At 46.4% G+C, this 19,074-nt stretch overlaps 1 protein-coding gene across 1 annotated transcript in view; it reads left to right on the forward strand.

Moving 5' to 3' along the window:
• LOC147710591 (CDK5 regulatory subunit-associated protein 2-like) overlaps nt 1-19,074 on the forward strand; it is an 883,251-nt gene that overhangs the window by 45,114 nt on the left and 819,063 nt on the right. Inside the window, exon 5 of the mRNA XM_086921269.1 lies at nt 16,671-16,747. Coding sequence (XP_086777395.1) covers nt 16,671-16,747 — 77 coding nt within the window. The remainder of the gene's footprint in view (nt 1-16,670; nt 16,748-19,074) is intronic.

The raw sequence follows: 19,074 nt of genomic DNA on the forward strand, positions 1-19,074 counted from the left end.
CCAGAAGTAGGGTGTGGATGTTACTCCCACTACTTTCTGGTACCCAAGAAGGGCAAAGGGGGCCTACGCCCTATCTTGGACCTGCGGAACGTCAACGGCTTCCTCCGGAAGGAGAAGTTCAAGATGCTGACTTTGGCTCAGGTCCTAGCTGACCTGGACCCGGAAGACTGGCTGGTAGCGTTGGACTTGCAGGACGCTTATTTCCACATTCCCGTCCTGCCGGCCCACCGGCGTTACCTGCGGTTCACGGTAGGCCAAGAGCACTTTCAGTTTACTGTGCTCCCCTTCGGCCTTACCAGCGCCCCACGGGTGTTCACGAAGGTGATGGCGGTGGTCACAGCTCATCTGCGCAGGTTAGGGGTGTCAGTCTTTCCCTACCTAGACGACTGGTCGTTGAAGGCGGGCTCGCCCCAGGCAGTCGTCAACCACCTTCAGACTACGGCCGACCTCCTGCACTTGCTGGGGTTCTCCATCAATGTGCCGAAGTCACACCTGTGTCCCTCTCAGAAGCTCCTCTTCATTGGAGCGGTTCTTGACTCGGCGCAGTTTCGGGTTTACCCGCCCGAACAGCGGGTTCGGGATATACAGGCTCTGATTCCCATCTTCCAGCCGTTATCCCTAGTCTCTGTCATGTTGACGCTGCGGCTTCTGGGGTGGATGGCCTCCTGCATCCTTCTGGTGCATCACGCCAGGTGGCAGATGCCGGCTCTGCAGTGGGACCTGAAGTTTCAGTGGGCCCAGCATCAGTGCAACCTGTCCGATCATGTCTTGATCTCGGAGGGCACTGCGAGACAACTGCAGTGGTGGCTCACGGACCGCGACTGGGTCAGTGGCAGATCCCTCTCCCTACCCCACCCGGAGCACGTGGTTGTGACGGACGCGTCCCTCCAGGGCTGGGGAGGCCATATGTGAGAGGCGGAGATCAGAGGCCTCTGGTCTCCGGCGGAGTCTCGGCTCCATATCAACATGTTGGAGCTGCGGGCGATTAGTCTAGCGCTGAAGGCATTCCTCCCCTCTGTCCGGGGGAGTGTAGTGCAGGTGTTCACAGACAACACGACCGCCATGTGGTACTGCAACAAACAAGGCGGAGTGGGGTCGTGGACCCTATGCCTAGAGGCTCTGCGCCTCTGGCAATGGCTGGAACATCAGGGCGTGACCCTGGTGGTTCAACACCTGGCAGGCTCTCTGAATGCCAGGGCAGACGAACTCAGCCGTCGGTGCATGATGGATCACGAATGGCGTCTGAACTCGGACGTGGCGCAAGGTCTCTTTCAGCAATGGGGAGAGCCTTGGTTAGATTTATTCGCCACAGAAGAGAAGGCGCAATGTCATCAGTTCTGCGCGTTGCAATTTCCAAGGCGGCACTTGCTCGGAGACACTTTTGGTCGCGAGTGGAGTTGCGGTCTGTTGTATGCCTTTTCTGCCTATACCACTTCTGCCCAGAGTGCTGAAGAAGATCAGGCGCGACCGGGCCCAGGTTATCCTTGTAGCTCCGGACTGGGCACGAAGATACTGGTATCCCGAGCTACTCAGCATGTCAGTCGATCCCCCGATTCGTTTGCCTCTTCAGGAGGACCTTCTGTCGCAGCAGCAGGGGACGGTGCTGCACCCGAACCTGTCCAGTCTCCACCTACAAGCTTGGAGATTGAGCGGCGACAGTTGAGGCCATTTGACTTGCCTCCTGAAGTCTGCGATATCATTCTGGTAGCCAGGCGTCCCTCCACAAAGTCGGTATACGCCTGCAGGTGGAACAGATTTGTGGCATGGTGCACAGCAAAGGCTGTGGATCCTCTCTCCCCCTCTTTCCGAGGTTCTCCTCTTCCTTCTATCTCTTGCCCAGCAGGGCTCTGCTCCGGGCACTCTTAAAGGGTACCTCTCTGCTCTTTCCGCCTTCTTAAGGCTGCCTGATCAGCCTTCCGTATTCAAGTCCCCCATTGTAAATAGATTTCTGAAGGGCATCACACACATGTTCCCTCCTGTTCCTTTTGTGATGCCCCAGTGGGACTTGAATCTTGTTCTCACTTATCTGATGTGTGCTCCCTTTGAGCCGCTCCATAACTGTCCTCTCCGTCTTCTCACTTTGAAGACTGCTTTCCTGGTCGCCATCACCTCTGCCAGGAGGGTGAGTGAGCTCCAGGCTCTTTCTTCTACTCCACCTTTCTTATCTGTTCATCCAGACAAGGTGGTGTTGCGTACACGACCTTCCTTTCTGCCCAAGGTTGTCACAGCCTTCCACATCGGGCAGTCCATTACTTTGCCCACCTTCTTTCCGCCTCCGCATCCCTCGAAAGAGGAAGAGAGGCTCCACCGTCTGGATCCAAAACGTGCGCTCTCCTATTACCTAGATCGCACGCGCCAATTCCGGGTGGATGACCAACTCTTTGTTAATTACGTGGGCGCGAAGAAGGGAAAAGGAGTACACAAGAGGACCATTTCGCGGTGGATCATCTTGTGTATTCAGGCATGTTACTCCATGGCGAAAAAGGAGCCCCCTGCTGGATTGCGGGCTCATTCCACTCGTGCCACGGCAACAACAACTGCCCTGGGCCGAAGAGTCCCCTTACAGGACATTTGCCAGGCAGCAACGTGGGCCTCGCTGCACACGCTCGCAAGACACTACTGCCTGGATAGTCAAGTCCGGAGGGATGGCTTCTTTGGCCGTTCCGTCCTCCAGGACTTTCTGGTGTGATATTGGTTCGCAGACCCACCACCGGGGTTGGTATTGCTGGGGTATCTATTCTAAGGTAAGGAATCTATCACTAACGTGTCTCTTTCAGATGCACAAGTTACTACTTGTGTAACGATATATCTGTAAGAGACATAAGTTAGTGATAGATTCCTTACCGACCCACCCATCCTCCCGGTTCTGCGAACCGATATCTAGGGTTAAGGTCATCCCCTTTCAGGGCCCTAGTTTCATGGCACCAGTGTTGGTTCTATCATGGCTCTGCGTATCTGGCGCGGAAAAGCTGTGTATCAGAACTGACGTCAGCGCGCATGGGCGGCGTCTAAGTACTCCGACGTCATTCCGGCGCTAACGACGCCGACGACGGACGCGGAGCCGCAGACGACGCCTACCGACGCGCAGGGGTATTGCTACGCAAAAATTTCCGGATCCAGTCTGACTCCTGGGGATATTCTAAGGTAAGGAATCTATCACTAACTAATGTCTCTTACAGATATATCGTTACACAAGTAGTAACTTGTGCATCAAACTTTCATATTTTATGAATGATAGGTATACCATTAGTATTCCTTTTACATCCATAATAAAAAAAAATGATAATGATGAGGCTGCTAAGCTATGAAGTAATTTTTATTTTGATGTAAGAGCATGCCTTTAATCGAGAGCTGGTTCCTTAATTAGTACAAAGCATCATTTATATAACAGTTGACTTGTGTTTCGCCCCTTGTGCTAAGTGGCTTGGGAGTTTCTCAAATCTGGAAGAATTTATTATGCAAAACTATGTTAGTATTTATATAAAACAATTTTAAGATTGTGGACACCAGCAACCGTGAACACACTGCATAATGCGAACCAGAAACTGTGGTTTTGATCTCATAGCATGCATAGGGTAATTGGATTAGATGTGTTGGAAGTAGAAAAAGTGTAATATATGAGCTTAGTCTGGCTAAAAAAAAATAAGTGATGGGGTGCAACAGAACACACTCATACCTGTTAAGTTACGATTGTAGTTTTTATTAGGTCGAGCCTACAACAGCGCATGCGCTGCTGTAGGAAATCGACCTCTTGGAATCGCTTAAGCTTTTAGACAAGCTTGTGCATGTGGTGCTCACACGCCATTGGCCTTTACGTCTGGCTTCAGCACGCAATTGGCTAAAGGCGTGTGGAGGTCCCAGCTTCTTCTGAAATGTTTACTCCCAGAGAGTTTTGCTCCCAGCGTTCTATTGCGAGCAGCTCGAGTGACCGACGCCTCGGAGAATTGTTCTCCCTCACCGCGGACCAGTTATTCGTCTGGCCGCTCTTCCTGACTCGGCGCTAATTCAAGACGCTGGAGGACGGCGATCCTGCCCAGGAGGCAGTCGGTCCCCCAAAGAATTAAACATACCACATTGCAGTCTCATTCTCAGAAACGGACCTCTGCAAATCCCCTATAGCCATCAACAGACTATGCAAAATAATGTCATAGGACCAGATGTCCCAGAGTGATCAATCACAAGACCAGTTATTCCGGTGTCACATCACCGTGCAAACCTTAAAGATTGGGCTTCATCAATCCCAGCACCAATACAGAATTCATAACCACATCCCATGGAACGTTTTACCCATTAAGAATAACGTGGTTGACCCCATGAGAACTCTCTCATCTGAAGCCAATTCCATTTCAAGCCATCAACTCGGTGTGCTTTATATAACTGTGTTCAGGCAAAATTATTTCACTTGTCCTGATGATGATCCCGTGATACCCGAGCTGGGGATCGAAACGTCGACCTTAGAGTAGTTCATACATGTACTTCCCTGATACTATTGGTTGTATGAATGACTCCAGGATACACTGCTAAATGTATAACTTATACCAGTGACCTGCAAGCTCACACTGTTTGCCTGATAAATTTTCTTCACTTACCTTTACTTTCTCACCTTTTTCCTCCTTGCAAGGCACAGGACTGTGCCCCAATTTAACCCTTATCTCTTGGGTTATTTGTTGTATTTTCGAGATCACAAATCTATTGAACCAATCAATATTCTTTGGCCGGCTGGTCAAGGAATCTTGAACTATATAGAGCTCCATTGTGATCTATATATATCAATTGTTTTCCCTATTGTCGTATGCTCAGGACCACTTGTTGTTTTGATGAATTTTTAGACTAGTGTGTCACACAAGGCACCTAGTTGCCGGTGAAGCATCCTAGGAGGCAGGAGCCAATTTTACTCTAGACATAGATGAGTGGCATCTTGAGGCTATGCTGTGCACAATAGTCTTTGTAGTAGGAGACTTATTCTAATTATAACCAAGAGATACCAGTGGGTCACAAAAAAATGAAAGTGAACTGTTAAGGCATGTATTGATTCGGGAACAGTCACCAATTCCAAATTTAGATGGTACGTGGTGGCCATCAAATGATTCCCATCAGATACCCGTCCTGTGCCGCCCTACATCATTTGGGATCCTTCACCAGAAGGAAAAGCTGTTTAACCACTGAGGATTAGGTGAACTGTAACCTAATCAAGTGGGAGAAACTCAAATGTGCTAGTTTGTGTGTATGGCATAGGGAGGGTAAAAAATATATTTGTTGCAGTGCATAAATGTGTTAAAGTGATAACAGTGAGTGAGTTAAGATTGGGTTGTAGAAATGGAAAAAACAATTTAATAATATCCTATCCACACCCAATATTAAAAACAGTGCATGGTAGTATTAAACTTATTCTAGCCATACCTATATTTGCACACCCTCGTATCGAAAAAGAGAAGCAAGTATAGCTAAAAACAAGGCAATAAGAGACCATGATTTTTGTTAGGCTCAAGCATAGGCTGAGACTCTTTCAGAGATCCACACTATGTTTATATGGCCCTCTCACCGTATTGTCTCTAATGTTGTGGTACTCCTGGACCTGAGGAAGGTTGATTAGGCTCCCTCCTATGTTGAACTTATTTTTTTAAACCGTCTTTTTATTGAGTTTTTTTTCCCCAAACTTGTACAACTGCAGAAAATAAAATAAAAAAATACCTAAAACACGCAACATCTGTAAATGGGCTTTAAGAGGAATGTGAGACACCAGTGCACCCTATCTATAATGAGATGTGGTGCACCTACACCTGTTGATATCAAATAAAGCACCACATGAAGTCAATATCAAGCAGTGAAACATGCATTTTAAAAACATTTTTAACTCCCTAGAAGGGCAGATATTGGTAAACTCATTGGTCATGCATAAAATAAACAATATGGGGAAGCCACATAATCGGCATGTAAGCAAGGTGCACACAAGGGGATAGAAAGTAGACTCCCCAAGGTGTCATCAGTTAACCTCATGGACAAACATCCTAGGTCCGGTTGCAAAATCCTTCTCAATATAATTTCTGGTCTAAGGTAAGCCATACTGCATTTAGAACTGTTTTAATCATTCCAGAATGTTTCTAAGCAGAGGATCATTTAAGTAGGTCTCTGGAAAGTATCATCAATTTATCTGGTGGGAAATTGTCCCTAAATAAATCTTCAATCTAGACACGGTCTATAGCACATGCAGCTGGATGCCAGTAATCCCCTCGTACCTTAAAATGCCTGATGGACTCCATCAGGTCTTGGCTATATATATTGTATGAAACAAGCCTTTGTCCATTGCAGCCATGTCCGTTATCTTTGCTAAATCCGTTAAGTTCCAATTAAATCTGTTTTTTGTCCCTGAATACTTCTTCTTCAAATATGATAAAATGTGGATGATATTTCTGCCTGCCTTCTGGCTAAAGTTCTCAAAGAAGAGTAGCTTCCCACTTAGAAACAGCTGTCCATCTCATGTATCGACCTCTCTCTGATGCTTTCCCAGATAATTTGCTGAGAAGATGGACAGAGAGGCAGACTAAAGTGAACTTAGTAGCTGCTGACAGTTTGACAGGTAGACCCTCCATATAATCTCACCAGACATGCAAGGTCGGAGGATGGAATGACTTGTGTTGAATACACTCTCAGTTTATACGGAGCTGTCCAATGCTCACTCAAGTAGTCCTTCATATGATCAACTGATAATCGAAATTGTATGTCCTTAGAGTATCCATGCAGGTTTGGGAAGGCAAACCCTCCTGCCCTATTTATTTGATTAGTCACCATGGCCTTTATTTTTTTTTATTTTAAATTTTTATTTTTTTATAAATCTTTTTATAATTTTCAAAACAAAGCGAGAGATAGACATATCGGGTGCCATACATTCAGATACAATAGGAAGGTGAACAGGCAAAGTAACAGGATATAAACTAGCAATGTAAGAATAGCCCGGACACGTACGCTAACGTTTAAGAAGTAGGATGTGCAACAGTACAATATATAATCCACGTTAAGCGCCAGTCCTCGGAGCCTGTCCACCCAAAAATCAGTATAATAACAGAAGCATGACCACCAGGTATTAGAAGACAATCGAAGTCAGAATGTTCCACAAGTATACTCGTGAAGGAAGTGAAGAGAGAGTGAAGAAAGGAAAACATAGAATAAAAGACAAAGACAAAATAAAAATTAAAAACATCCCCCCACCCTGCACCGCTGCATATGGCTATTGCCTAGCCCCAACTAGCAGTGTGCCTGTCGCCGCAACTAACTAATTACTAAAGGTAGAAAGAAAGTGGAGGAGGGCATATTCAGACTCGCCCCCGGTCCCCCCTCCTCAGGGCTCGACAAATCTAAAAAATCTTACTTGACCTGCAGGTCGAGTGAGTAGACTTTTCTACTCGACCTAACAGCAATGCACTCGACCTACAAATTGATCGCATAATGGACTTTTTTCAAAACATTTGCAGCGCCAACAACCAGTTGCTACCCATTCAGTTCAGAAACTGGCAACATGTTTGAAAGAGTAGTTTACGTCGTGTAAATGTCAACGTTTTAAATTTCACTCGTTTCACTGCTATCTAGTGGCCCTGTCTTTCCACAACGACCGTGCTGCCATCTAGTGGAAATTGTACCACAAGCTCCTTTTTGTCTGAAGCTATCTGTATTGCAGCCTAAATACTTTTACAAATAGGGCTGCAACATGTCACACCAAAGAACAAAGCAAATGTTTGATAAACAGATCACATGACAGCCCGCTCCGTGTGAACAAGGGAGGTATCTGAAACTGCAGCAGTTGCAAGTGAGGCTGGAGACAAATACATATGTTTTCCACATGAACATTGCTTTCTCGAATTTTCACATTATTAATTCCAAGAATGTCGAATCCATACTAGTCTACGTCGAAAAAACATGCCCTGCAGTCTTTATAATTCTCTCAAGGATCACAAAAAGCTTGTTTCACATTTCGGGTGGAATTGCCCTGTCTACACATATCCGTCTTTGTTCAGCCTCCTCTATTCCCTCTCCATTAATTGAAGCTTCTTCCTATTTTTCACTAAAGAGACTTTACCAATTCCGCTATACAGGTTCTCGAATACCCCCCCCCCCTTTCTGACACACTTGCACCTCTTAAACTGCCAATACAGCTTTACGGTTTACCTCTATACCGGACTACTAAACCTCTAGCCCTTAATGTATCCTCGTACATCTATCCTACCACCAGTGGCATGAGCCATTCCTTGTAATGACGACGGCTCACACGTGTGCACATGAACATGCTACTAACTGCCTGGCACGCGCACCAGTCCCTAAGGCGGCGCCAAGTGCAGCCTCACTTGGCGCTAAATGAATACCCAGAGGAAAACAGCAAACAAAGCATTTTGTAAGGGTTGCACAAACATGTCAGCTTATTATTTTCTATTCACGCCGGTTCTCACTGACTCAAGCTAAGGTGTCCACGTCTTCGAAAGAGAATCTATAAAACCAAATAATGTGTACATATTATGCCTCTTTTTTTATTCTACGACGTGTATATCGCACAAGGGCTGTGGCGCGCCGTTCACCTTCAGCAAAGCCCCTGTCACGCCAACTGCAGCTTTCCCGCCCCCACAGGATGGCCCTTAAAGTGACCATCTTTATTACCCCGAATTACAAGTCAGTAGGAGGAGAAGTCGTGGCATTATTAATGGGCAGGATGCCCATATAGCGAGCAACCTCAAATTATTCACAGGCAGCGTCGATGAGCAGACCTTTCTCTTAGGCCTTGGGGAGTGGTAATTACAGGACTGGGAAGGAGCCGGAGCTAGGCCGGGGAAAGGGTGACACATGACGGATCAGTCAGCTCAGCTCAGCCTCGTTTGACGAAAATAAATTTAACCGCAAATTGTCGAAACTGACTCACCTCTCCCAAATCGCCCTGCACTCTGTCCCGAGTCCCGACTCCACTGAGGAAAGCGCGTGGTGGCGTGCTACGTCACTGCTGCACTTTAAGCAGCACAGCGCAGGGGCAGGCCAGGGCCGTCATTGGTAGCGCTTTCGCGCGCTACAAGATTGACGGCCCTGGCACCCAAACAATAGGCAGCGCACCAAAACACCACCACCACCACCACTAAGTTAGGTGGTGCGTGCATGATGCATGCTGCCCCCTAAAGCCTTTCACCGCGCATCGCACCACCTGCACTCCTATCGTACGTGCATGATGCATGCTGCCCCCTAAAGCCTTTCACCGCGCACCGCACCACCTGCACTCCTATCGTGCTGCCACCTAGAGCCTTCACATGCTACTGCACACTGCCAGATAGCACTCGCCAGGCCGGTCAAGTAGGCCTTGAAACTGACTCGACGTTCACAAAATTCACTAGCATTTGCGAGCAGGCGAGTACATTTGTTGAGCCCTGCCCCTCCTCCCTGCCAGAACCAAGAATCCCCAGACTAAGGTCAAGAAATCTATAAAAACGCATGTACGTAGCGCAACAGGGAAAACTTTAAACACCGCCCAACCTCCCGAACGCATCATGATAGCAAACCCCATGTTAAGCAAGACTCGATGTTAAACCCAGTCACTCAGTCTCATCCTTGACCCGTCTGATCAAACGTGTGAACCCCTTCCAGACAAACTGTCCCCTTTACAGGATAGTTAGAACACGGAAACAATGTATCAAAGTTCACATCGAGATGCAGCAGAGAGATGAAAACGCCGAAAACACCATCAAGTCCAAAAACTTTCCTCGCCATCTTGGACTCCCAGCTTCTTTTTATCCGCCATCTTAGTGGTGCCGATATATTGGGGAGCGACGCGGTTACAAGCCAAGAACAGTTCCCATCAAAAGACTCCGAAAAGGGAGCACCTAGCAGTCCTTCCTTGCTCGGCAACGGTCGTATGCCAGACACGCCATTTACAGCATCGAGCTCGCTTCGATCAACCAAAACATCGGTCAGAGGCTACAACACCTCCCATAGTACGGGGTCTGCTTCTTCCAACGACGTGGCCATCTTGGGGGTCTCGAGTCGTTCCATTTCTTGTAGTGGAGTAGGGTCCGGTCCACTTCGCCCGATTCCAGACAGACGCTCGATCATTCTGTGAGTGTGGGCTTCAATACAATCACGAAATGACCCGATGGCTTCCAGCACAGTTTGTAGTGACGGGTTACTCTCCGTCCGTTCCACCACTCCTTGGTCGGTTTCGATCATGTTCACAGCCCCAGAGAGCCCGGTCTTCCTGGGGAGAACAGATAAATGTGGAACGGACAACAGCGGAGGGGGACTTGTCATTCGGTTTAATATCAACCCGGACTTCGGTACCGCTGGAGGAGATCCCAACCCAGCAAACACCGGTGGCGACCAGACCGGGCCACCGGGCCAGGGACCCCCGTCCACCGCTTCAGTCGTTCGTCACCCCTCCTTGATGTTTTCCAACTCTGTCAATCGCCGTCGATTTCGGCCCAAAAGATACTTCAACTTCGGTAGACCGGATCCTGTCACACAACTACAGCCGCTGTTGTTCAACTGAAACCCGGCTGGGCCAGTACTCGAGACCCCGGCTTACAAGCTGGTCTAGGCTGCAAACTGCCACACGACGTAACTTCGTCTACCAAGCCGGTAGAAATCTCGGGATTGCACCATTAAGCTGCAGTTCGGTTCATACACCCGGAGGCAGGGCGCAAAATCAGGATAAATGACAGGATCTTCTGGCAGGAGTCGGAGGTCGGCGGAGCCGGGAGCTTACGCGGCCATCTTAGTTGCTAGCGTAGCTCCTCCAGCCTTTATTATAATAATAATAATAATAATAATAATACTGAAGTTTATATAGCGCAAACAGCTACCTCACCAGGAGGTGACCCGTAGCTTAGTGAGCAAGGGACAACATACCGAATGGTTAAAAAAAAAGCATGAGGGTTAAAAAAAAAATGATTGATTAAAAAGCCACGTCTTTAGCTGTTTCCTAAAGCAGGACTCTGAGTTTGCATTTCGAAGAGACCGTGGTAAGTCATTCCACAATTTAGCTGTTCTTGCCGAATACGCTCTACCCCCAAGCCGAGCCTTCAAGAAGCGTGGAACATGGAGCAAATTCTGAGTAGTAGAGTGCAGGGACTGTGCCTGCTTATATCGGGAGAATCTTAGTTTAAGATAATTCGGGCACTTGCCCTGCAACGCCCTGTAGGCCAGGGTCAGGGCTTTAAATTCAATTTTTCTTGCCACTGGCAGCCAGTGCAGATCACGCAGGTGCGGAGAGACATGATGTCTAAATGGAATATGTTTAATCCGCCTCGCAGCCGCATTCTGCACCATCTGCAATCGTTGGATTGCATACTTCGGCAGGCCAAGGTAGAGGCTGTTGGCGTAGTCCCGCCTAGATGTTACAGTGGCATGGACTACTAATTTACAGCAATCTTCTGGTAGTAGATCCAGGAACTTTCGGTGATTTCTTAGTTTATTTAAGTACTCAGCCGATACCTGTTGAATGTGAGCTGAAAAGGAGAGGTCGTCTTCCCATCTCACCCCCAGATTTTTCGCACTAGAACTGAGGAACGCGGGGCCCCCATTTCAGGGGGCCACCAGAGATCTGGCGAGGGCACTGGGCCTTTTCCAAAGAAGATCACCTCCGTTTTATCTGCATTTAGTTTTAGCTTATTCGTATTCATCCAGATAGCAATATCGCGAAGACAGCCCTTAAAATTGTCAAAGGCCTCCACTGTCTGCTCTTGGTAAAAGAAGACCAGCTGTGTGTCATCGGCATAGGAAATTGCTCTGACACCCCAGCTGGCAATTAAGGTAAAGAGAGGGGCCAGATACACATTAAAAAGTAAGGGACTCAGGGCTGAGCCCTGGGGGACACCACACCAAAGAGGTTTGGGTTTGGACGAAAATGGGCGAAGAGCGATTTTTTTAAGAGCAGGCGCTCAAGTAGGACGGCAGCCAGGCCTGCACCTTCCCACCCAGGCCGATGTTTTCCAGTCTCTGAAGCAGCCTAGTCATAAAGAGCTCTGTATAGTGCAGTTTGTCTTAGAGGAAATTCTCAGGTCCTATGGTGGGTAATATTGTAAATCTGTCTTGTTCTTCCAATTTGCATGTCGTTTTTGTGGGTTGCATATATAATACCATAGTTTTGGTAAAATTACTGGGAGTTTTTCTGAGTACCCAAGCTCCCACTTAGTTGATCTTGCTGCCTACCACAGGTATTTTGAAGTTTACACTGTTTTCATTATGTACATTTGCAGGGATTGAGGAACATGTTGGATAACATGACTGTGTTCTGCTAAGAAAATATATCTGCAGAGTTCTGGTAAAGCTGTCTAAAGATTCTCTTGTCTCTTTTTGGTACATAAGCACATTGTCTGCAAAAAAGTGATTTCTTAAAAGAGCCATCCTTTGCTTTTTATGCATTCCCTCTCCATTATGACACTAGCCATTTGTGATTTGTGATAGGTAGCAACCTTGCCTCTGAAAAGCAAATGTATCAGTAGATTAGCTAAAGACTGAATCTTAGCTGCAGGTTTGCTGTAAATGTCTCCAACATGGCTCAAAAACGCCTAACCCAATTTAGTGAATTCAAAGGTAAAAGGATTACATTGCCCCATCTACTTTGCTCCAAAAGGATTAGATTGGTTGTATTTTGGAAATGGTTTAATATTAATGGTTTTTAAAAAGAAGGCTCTGTACAACACACAGAGTTGTCGGTTGCTTAATTCCTTATGGATAAATAAGATGTCTGCATCATACCTAATCAATGGGACATTGCCACCTTGCAATACACCGTTAAAGTGTTTGACTAGTCTGAGAGAGTTGGTATTCCCATACTCCATTGTATGTATTTTGACTGTGTTGCCTTTTGCCCTTGACACCTTTCTGCTTTGAATGCTCACAATTGCTTTCTCAATCTCACATGGAGAGATTAATATATCCCGCCTTTTTGTGGTTCTCTGAGAGTGTCGTGGGAGAGACAAATTCCAAAGTTCCTAAGTACTCTCAAAATCTGTTTACTGTAGGGCCTCTACTGGGCATCATCCCTTCACCTTAAGTTAGGACCTTAAAGTTCACAATTCTGTGCATCCTAGTCTTGCCTGCCTTCTGTTGGCCCGCTCTCCCTTATCTCTCCTATTTCTTCATTGGAGTTATTTGCATCAACTTCACCTCCTACTTTGAGATTTTGTGTCTACATCAAGATCTGAAGAAAGTTCTTCCATACATAAACCAATTTATACTACAACACCCTATTGTTTATAATGGGCTCCATCTTTAGACTTTCCCTTTTCTTACTTGTCCCTGCTGCCATGCTTCTCCCTGATTGTGGCCTTCAAGCACTCACATAATATGGCTTTCATGACCTCCACATTATGATCTTCTTACAATTTGTTTTGTTTACTATGAGCTATTGTTTCCAGCATGACTGCAACGTTGTGTAACCTATCAATCAATCATGGAATTGTAAAGGGGGTGGGGGTGGGGGGGGGTGCAGCTGCGTTCAGCGGAAGAGCCAGGTCTTGAGAGTCTTCCCAAAGGTGTTCAGGGAGGGGGCGTGTCTGATGTCTGACGGTATCTCGTTCCAGGTCTGGGCTGCAATATGGGTGAATGATCTTCTGCCTGCTCTGGCTCTGTGGATGTGTGGGGTTTCAGCCAGTGCGAGGTTGGCAGATCGGAGGTTTCTTTTGGGTACATGGAAGTTTATTCTGGCGTTGAGGTATTTGGGTCCTTTGCTGTATAGGCATTTGTAGGCGTGGGTGAGGATCTTGAAGTTAACTCTCTTCTCCACGGGGAGCCCGTGGAGTCTCCGCAGGTGTTGGCTGATGTGTTTGTGCCGGGGGATGTCAAGGACGATTCTGGCTGCGGTGTTCTATATTGTCTGGAGTTTGCGGAGAAGGGACTTGTTGATACCGGCGTAGAGTGCGTTTCTATAGTCCAGTCTGCTAGTGAAGAGTGAGTGGGTGACTGTCGTCATCCTTGATTCCGGGGTGATCCATTTGAAGTTCTTTCGGAGTATGTGGAGGGTGTTGAAGCAGCTGGAGGTGACGGCGTTTACTTGTCGGTTCATGGTGAGTGATGAGTGGAGTATGATGCCAAGGTTTTTGGCGTGGTCTGCGTGGGTAGGTGGGCTTCTGAGGGCGGTTGGCCACCAGGTGTTGTCCCATGCTGAGGGGGTTGTTCCAAGGAGGAGGACTTCTGTCTTCTCAGCTTTGAGTTTTAGGCAGCTGTTGGTCATCCAGACTGCAACGTCTTGCATCCCCTTCTGGAAATTGAGCTTTGCAGTGGTGGGGTCTCTGGTGAGGGAGAGGATGGGTGTCGTCGGCGTAGGATACGATGTTGAGGTTCTGTTGTCGGACGATGGCTGCTAGGGGGGCCATGTAGATGTTGAAAAGGGTAGGGCTCAGTGATGACCCCTGTGGGACTCCACAGGTGATTTCGGTGAGGGTGGAGAGGAAGGGTGGTAGTTTGCTCCTTTGGCTTCTTCCGGTGAGGAATGATCGGATCCAGTCCAGGGCGGTTTCTCGTATGCCGACTTCGTTTAGTCTGGCGAATAGTGTGCGGTGAGAGACAGTGTCGAAAGCTGCTGACAGGTCGAGGAAGATGAGGGCTGCGGAGTGGCCTTGGTCCAGGAGGGCGCGGATGTCGCCTGTGGCGGCGAGTAGGGCGGTTTTGGTGCTGTGGTGGCTTCGGTATCCGGATTGGGATGGGTCGAGGACGAGGTTCTCTTTGATGAACTGTGTCAGTTCCCTGTTGACTGCGTTCTCTGCTAGTTTGCCTGCGAAAGGGAGGAGCGAGATAGGTCAGTAGTATTTGAGGTCAGTGGGGTCGACCGTGGGCTTCTTGAGCAGGGGCCTGACTTCTGTGCGCTTCCAGCTGTCTGGGAAGGTGCCTATTGTGAAGGTGGTGTTGATCGTCCATTGTAGTTCAAGTGCGATGGTGTCCGCAGCTCTGTGGTAGATGTGCGGGGGGCAGGGGTCGGTGGGGGCCCCAGTGGATGCCTTTCATGGTTGTGGTGGTGTCCTCGACTGCGATTGGCGTCCAGTTGGACATGATGGGCTTTCTGGTGTCTCTGGGGGCGGGGGGCTGGCTGTGGCATCTTGTGTGTGGTAGATGAAGTTGTCGCAGAGTGTTCTGATCTTGAGGTGGAAGTAGGTTCCAAGCTTATCGCAGAGGTCTTGGGACGGGGTGATGGCTTTGGTTTCGCTGCGTGGGTCGGTGAATTCCAACTGCTACCATCTGAGATCTCTGAGGTGTATTTATTGTTCTGAGTTTTTGGGTTGCCTCTTCCTTACCCTCCAATTGTTGATCTTTGTGCCAGTCTCCAGTTGCCCCCTGTCCTGGTCACAACCCTCTTACCTCAGCATGAAGGGGAATCCGATTTTCCTCACGCTGTGTCTTTTAGTTATTGTAGGAGAAATTAGCATTATTGTCTTCTATTCCACGATGAGACTAGGATATCCTGAATAGTGCCCAGATAAAATATACTTTCCTCCCGTTGAGCTTTTCAGAAATCCTGCCCTTGTTTCTACAATAATACAGCCTCGCCTTTGTTTTTCTGGGTTTGATTCCAGTTGTCTGTGTGCTCTGTGGAGTTTGATATGTTTTTCCAAGAAGATGGAATGAACCATTTTCATTCAATTTCACCACTTATTGTACCATTTCTCCATACTTGTATTCCCAGAAAGCAGTCCTTGCACAACCTCTTTCTGTTTTCTGCATTGTTCAGTTTTTGGGTCGGCTCTTCTGCCCCCACTTGTTTAAATAAAGTGGAATTGAATATTGTTTTGAAGAAGTTCCTGAAAGTATGGTGTAGATACAGGACAGATAAATCTTCGTCCCTCTTAGTCAAACGCTTAATTCCTCCAATATCTCCTACACATTCTTCTTAGTTGTCACTGTCTTCAGCTCCCTCTTCATGCACCACTACTTTGGCATTCATGATTTCCTTCCCTTTTATCCTTTCATATTGCTGCATAACTGATCTCCAACGTATACAGAAAATGTCTGAGAGATGGCTAGTTTACATTCTTTTTTTTTTTTTTTTTACATTTTTACACACTTGTCCAAATTCATAATAGAAGGTTTGGGTAACAAACGTCTTTGAACACCTACATTACGTGCTCATCACGAGGATGTTTGTGTCCTGCATCTCTCAGGGTGGGAATATCTTGCACTGATAAAGATCTCCACGTTTGAGCTATCTGAACACCACTCCAACCCTGCTGCTGCCATATTGGATTTGATTCTCCCGTTTAGTCACTGCATGTCTTTCCCATGGTACTTGCCTTTGAAAAGGGTAGGTTCACAAAGCTGTTCCTCAGGAAAATACATGTTGAATGTGGTTTACAATATGACTGATCATTAAAACTACGAGGTTATTTAGTCAGATCAAGTTACTGTCAGCATTCAGCAAAAAGGGCAATGCTGAAAATATATTATTCTACAATTTTCCCAAAGAAACGTTCTATTTATCATGAATATCTTTGAAAATGTTAATTACACAATAAAGTGATGGCTCTTCCGATTGGGTGCTGTATGAGGGCACTTGACAATTTAAAGTAGGTAATTTCTAGGTAAGTAAATTAATTGTTTTTCATGGTGTTTGTCTGTCACCACTGCATGCTTTACAAGAACATCTTATATTTATGCTTTACTCTTTCTAAATAATTGAAGATTTATTTGTGTATGTGGCCTCTTTATTTTAACAGAATATTGAGCTGAAGGTCGAAGTAGAAAGTCTGAAACACCATCTGCAAGAAAAAAACAATCTGCTTATTAAAGCCTCGTAAGTATTGCATTTGTTAACATATTTTATTTGTATTTATTTTATTTATGCACATACACATTTTACACTTCTTTATGTTTGTATGTTCTGTTGTGGCAAATCCCTGCCACACATTATTTACTTAAACTTTTAAGGCAAGTGTTAAAAAAATCCATAGATTCAAAATGTTAAGTTTTTTTGTGTGAATAATATAATTCTGACATTTTAAAATCTGCAGAAATCTTAAGTGAATTACACATTGGTGCAGAATCATAACGATTTGTAGGCACCTGCATGCAAATTAGATGCCGCAAAACTGTTTTTGATTCTAAATTACACATCCTGATTCTTAGACTCAAGATAAGCATTTGTGTGTATTTATTTATTATGTGTTACTCATACCCAACAAGTTTAGTCTCTAGGTGCAAGAAGGTGTGATCAAGAGTGATAGGAAGAGACAGTGCAGCAAACGACTATGACAAGTATTCTATAGGGAAAAGGGGACAGAAGATAATAATGATTACAGATCATTCGGACGCTGTGTAACTTCTGAACATAGCAAGCACATTCAGATTAGGAAAGAACAGAGGCAAACTGGTATGAGGTCAATAGGTGTCCAGTGGGATGTTGTTCATTAAGTGTGGTGCGTTGGAGAAAATGTTAAGCAGTAGAGTAATCTAGATAAGACTAGGTGTTTATTTGGGCATATCCTTTGTGGTAAGCCCTCAAGTAGTAGATTCTGGAGATATAGAGAAGAAGATATGCATTTCTGCTAAATGCTTGGACTTGTGGGGGCGAGGGGAGTAGATATAATGGGTACTGAGTCAAATATAATCCTCAATTTGGCCAGTCAAAGAGATCACAAAGGGATTATTTAGATCAAATATTATTTGTTACATTTATATTTATACAGTATTTAGTGGCAAACAGGTAAGGACCAATGGCTGAGGAATCGGGGCTTAATCTGCGTGTAATCGGCGTACATTTAAAAACTCAATGAAAGAGAAGATTATATCAAATAGGTAGGTGAGTAGGGCAACCCTCGCGGGACTCCATTGATGTTGTTGGTGTTTTTGGAAGTAAATTCATCTAGTTTGACAAATTGTTTCTTGTTTGTTAGGAAGAATCACACCAAAGCATGGGCTTTTCCATGAATGCCAAAATCGGTATTCAGGCAAGCTTGAAGTACTTTGTTGTCAACCATGTCAAATGTAACTCAAAAAATTAATAATAATAATAGTTCTACTGTCTTTGTCACAGATTCGAAGTCATTATTTTGCGATATTTAGAATTTCCTTTTTTGTACTGTCATTTAGTATGAAGCCAGATTGGAATTCTGAAGTTGCCGGTTTGATTCGAGGTAATTTGTCAGTTGGAAGAAGTATAGTATTTTTTTCTTGATAATCAAGTTTATTAGCATTTGAAAAACAAACAAACAAAAGGACAGCACACAGTTTGCATGGTAAATCAAAATCCATCTCCAACAGACAGTAAAAGCCAAAGCCATGATAGGAGTAATCAAGCAAGGCACCCCGGCTGAAAGGCAATACATTGGTGCATGAGAGCAAATAATTTAAAACAGCAAGTTAAGCCACTTGCCCCATACCTTGTTGAACCTCCCAGGACATCCCCGGGCCTCAAAGAGAGGTTCCTCCTGGGCTGCGCACCAGTCCACCCCTCTGCGTCATTTTCTCGGGGTAGGGGGTTTGGCTTGAGCCCAGGCCGCTGCAATATATCGCTTCGCCACAGCAACCGCCATGCCCAGAAAGTGGTTGTCGGCTCTAGAGCCGACGCAGGGGATCGTGGGGAACCTGCCAACCCAGAGTCTGCGTAAGATCAGATTCCACTCCCGACCAGAACGGAGCAAGGCCCAGACACAATCAGACCATGTGGTAAAAATCAGCCGGAGCTTGGCCACATTGTGTGCAGTCCGTCGGGGGGGGGGGAGGGTGGAGGGGGGGGGGTGGCTCAGTCCCGCCTAACGTAGGTGCACAGGAGTGAGTTAGACCATGTGGAGATAGTAAAGTTGAATGAGACGGAGTTTAGAAGAAGTTTTGGGAGCCATAAGGGCATCGCACCAGTCTGCTTTCTCTAGGGGGCCCAACCATCCCTCCCAGCAGGTCAACTGCGAGTCCATGGTAGTGGGGCCGTTGTTCACCAGGGAGAGGTATATCTGTGACACCCCTCCTCTTCCTAGATTTCCCATCATAACCTGTGCTTCCAATGGGCTAAACTCGGGCAGCGACGTCCCTGGTGGGATATGTACGGTGAGGGCGTGACAGAGTTGTAAATACTTATAAAATTGGGAGGTGTGACTGGAATGGCGCTGATGTAGATCGGGGAAGGCC

Source organism: Lissotriton vulgaris, chromosome 5 (assembly GCF_964263255.1).
Source record: "Lissotriton vulgaris chromosome 5, aLisVul1.2, whole genome shotgun sequence".
Taxonomy (NCBI): domain Eukaryota; kingdom Metazoa; phylum Chordata; class Amphibia; order Caudata; family Salamandridae; genus Lissotriton; species Lissotriton vulgaris.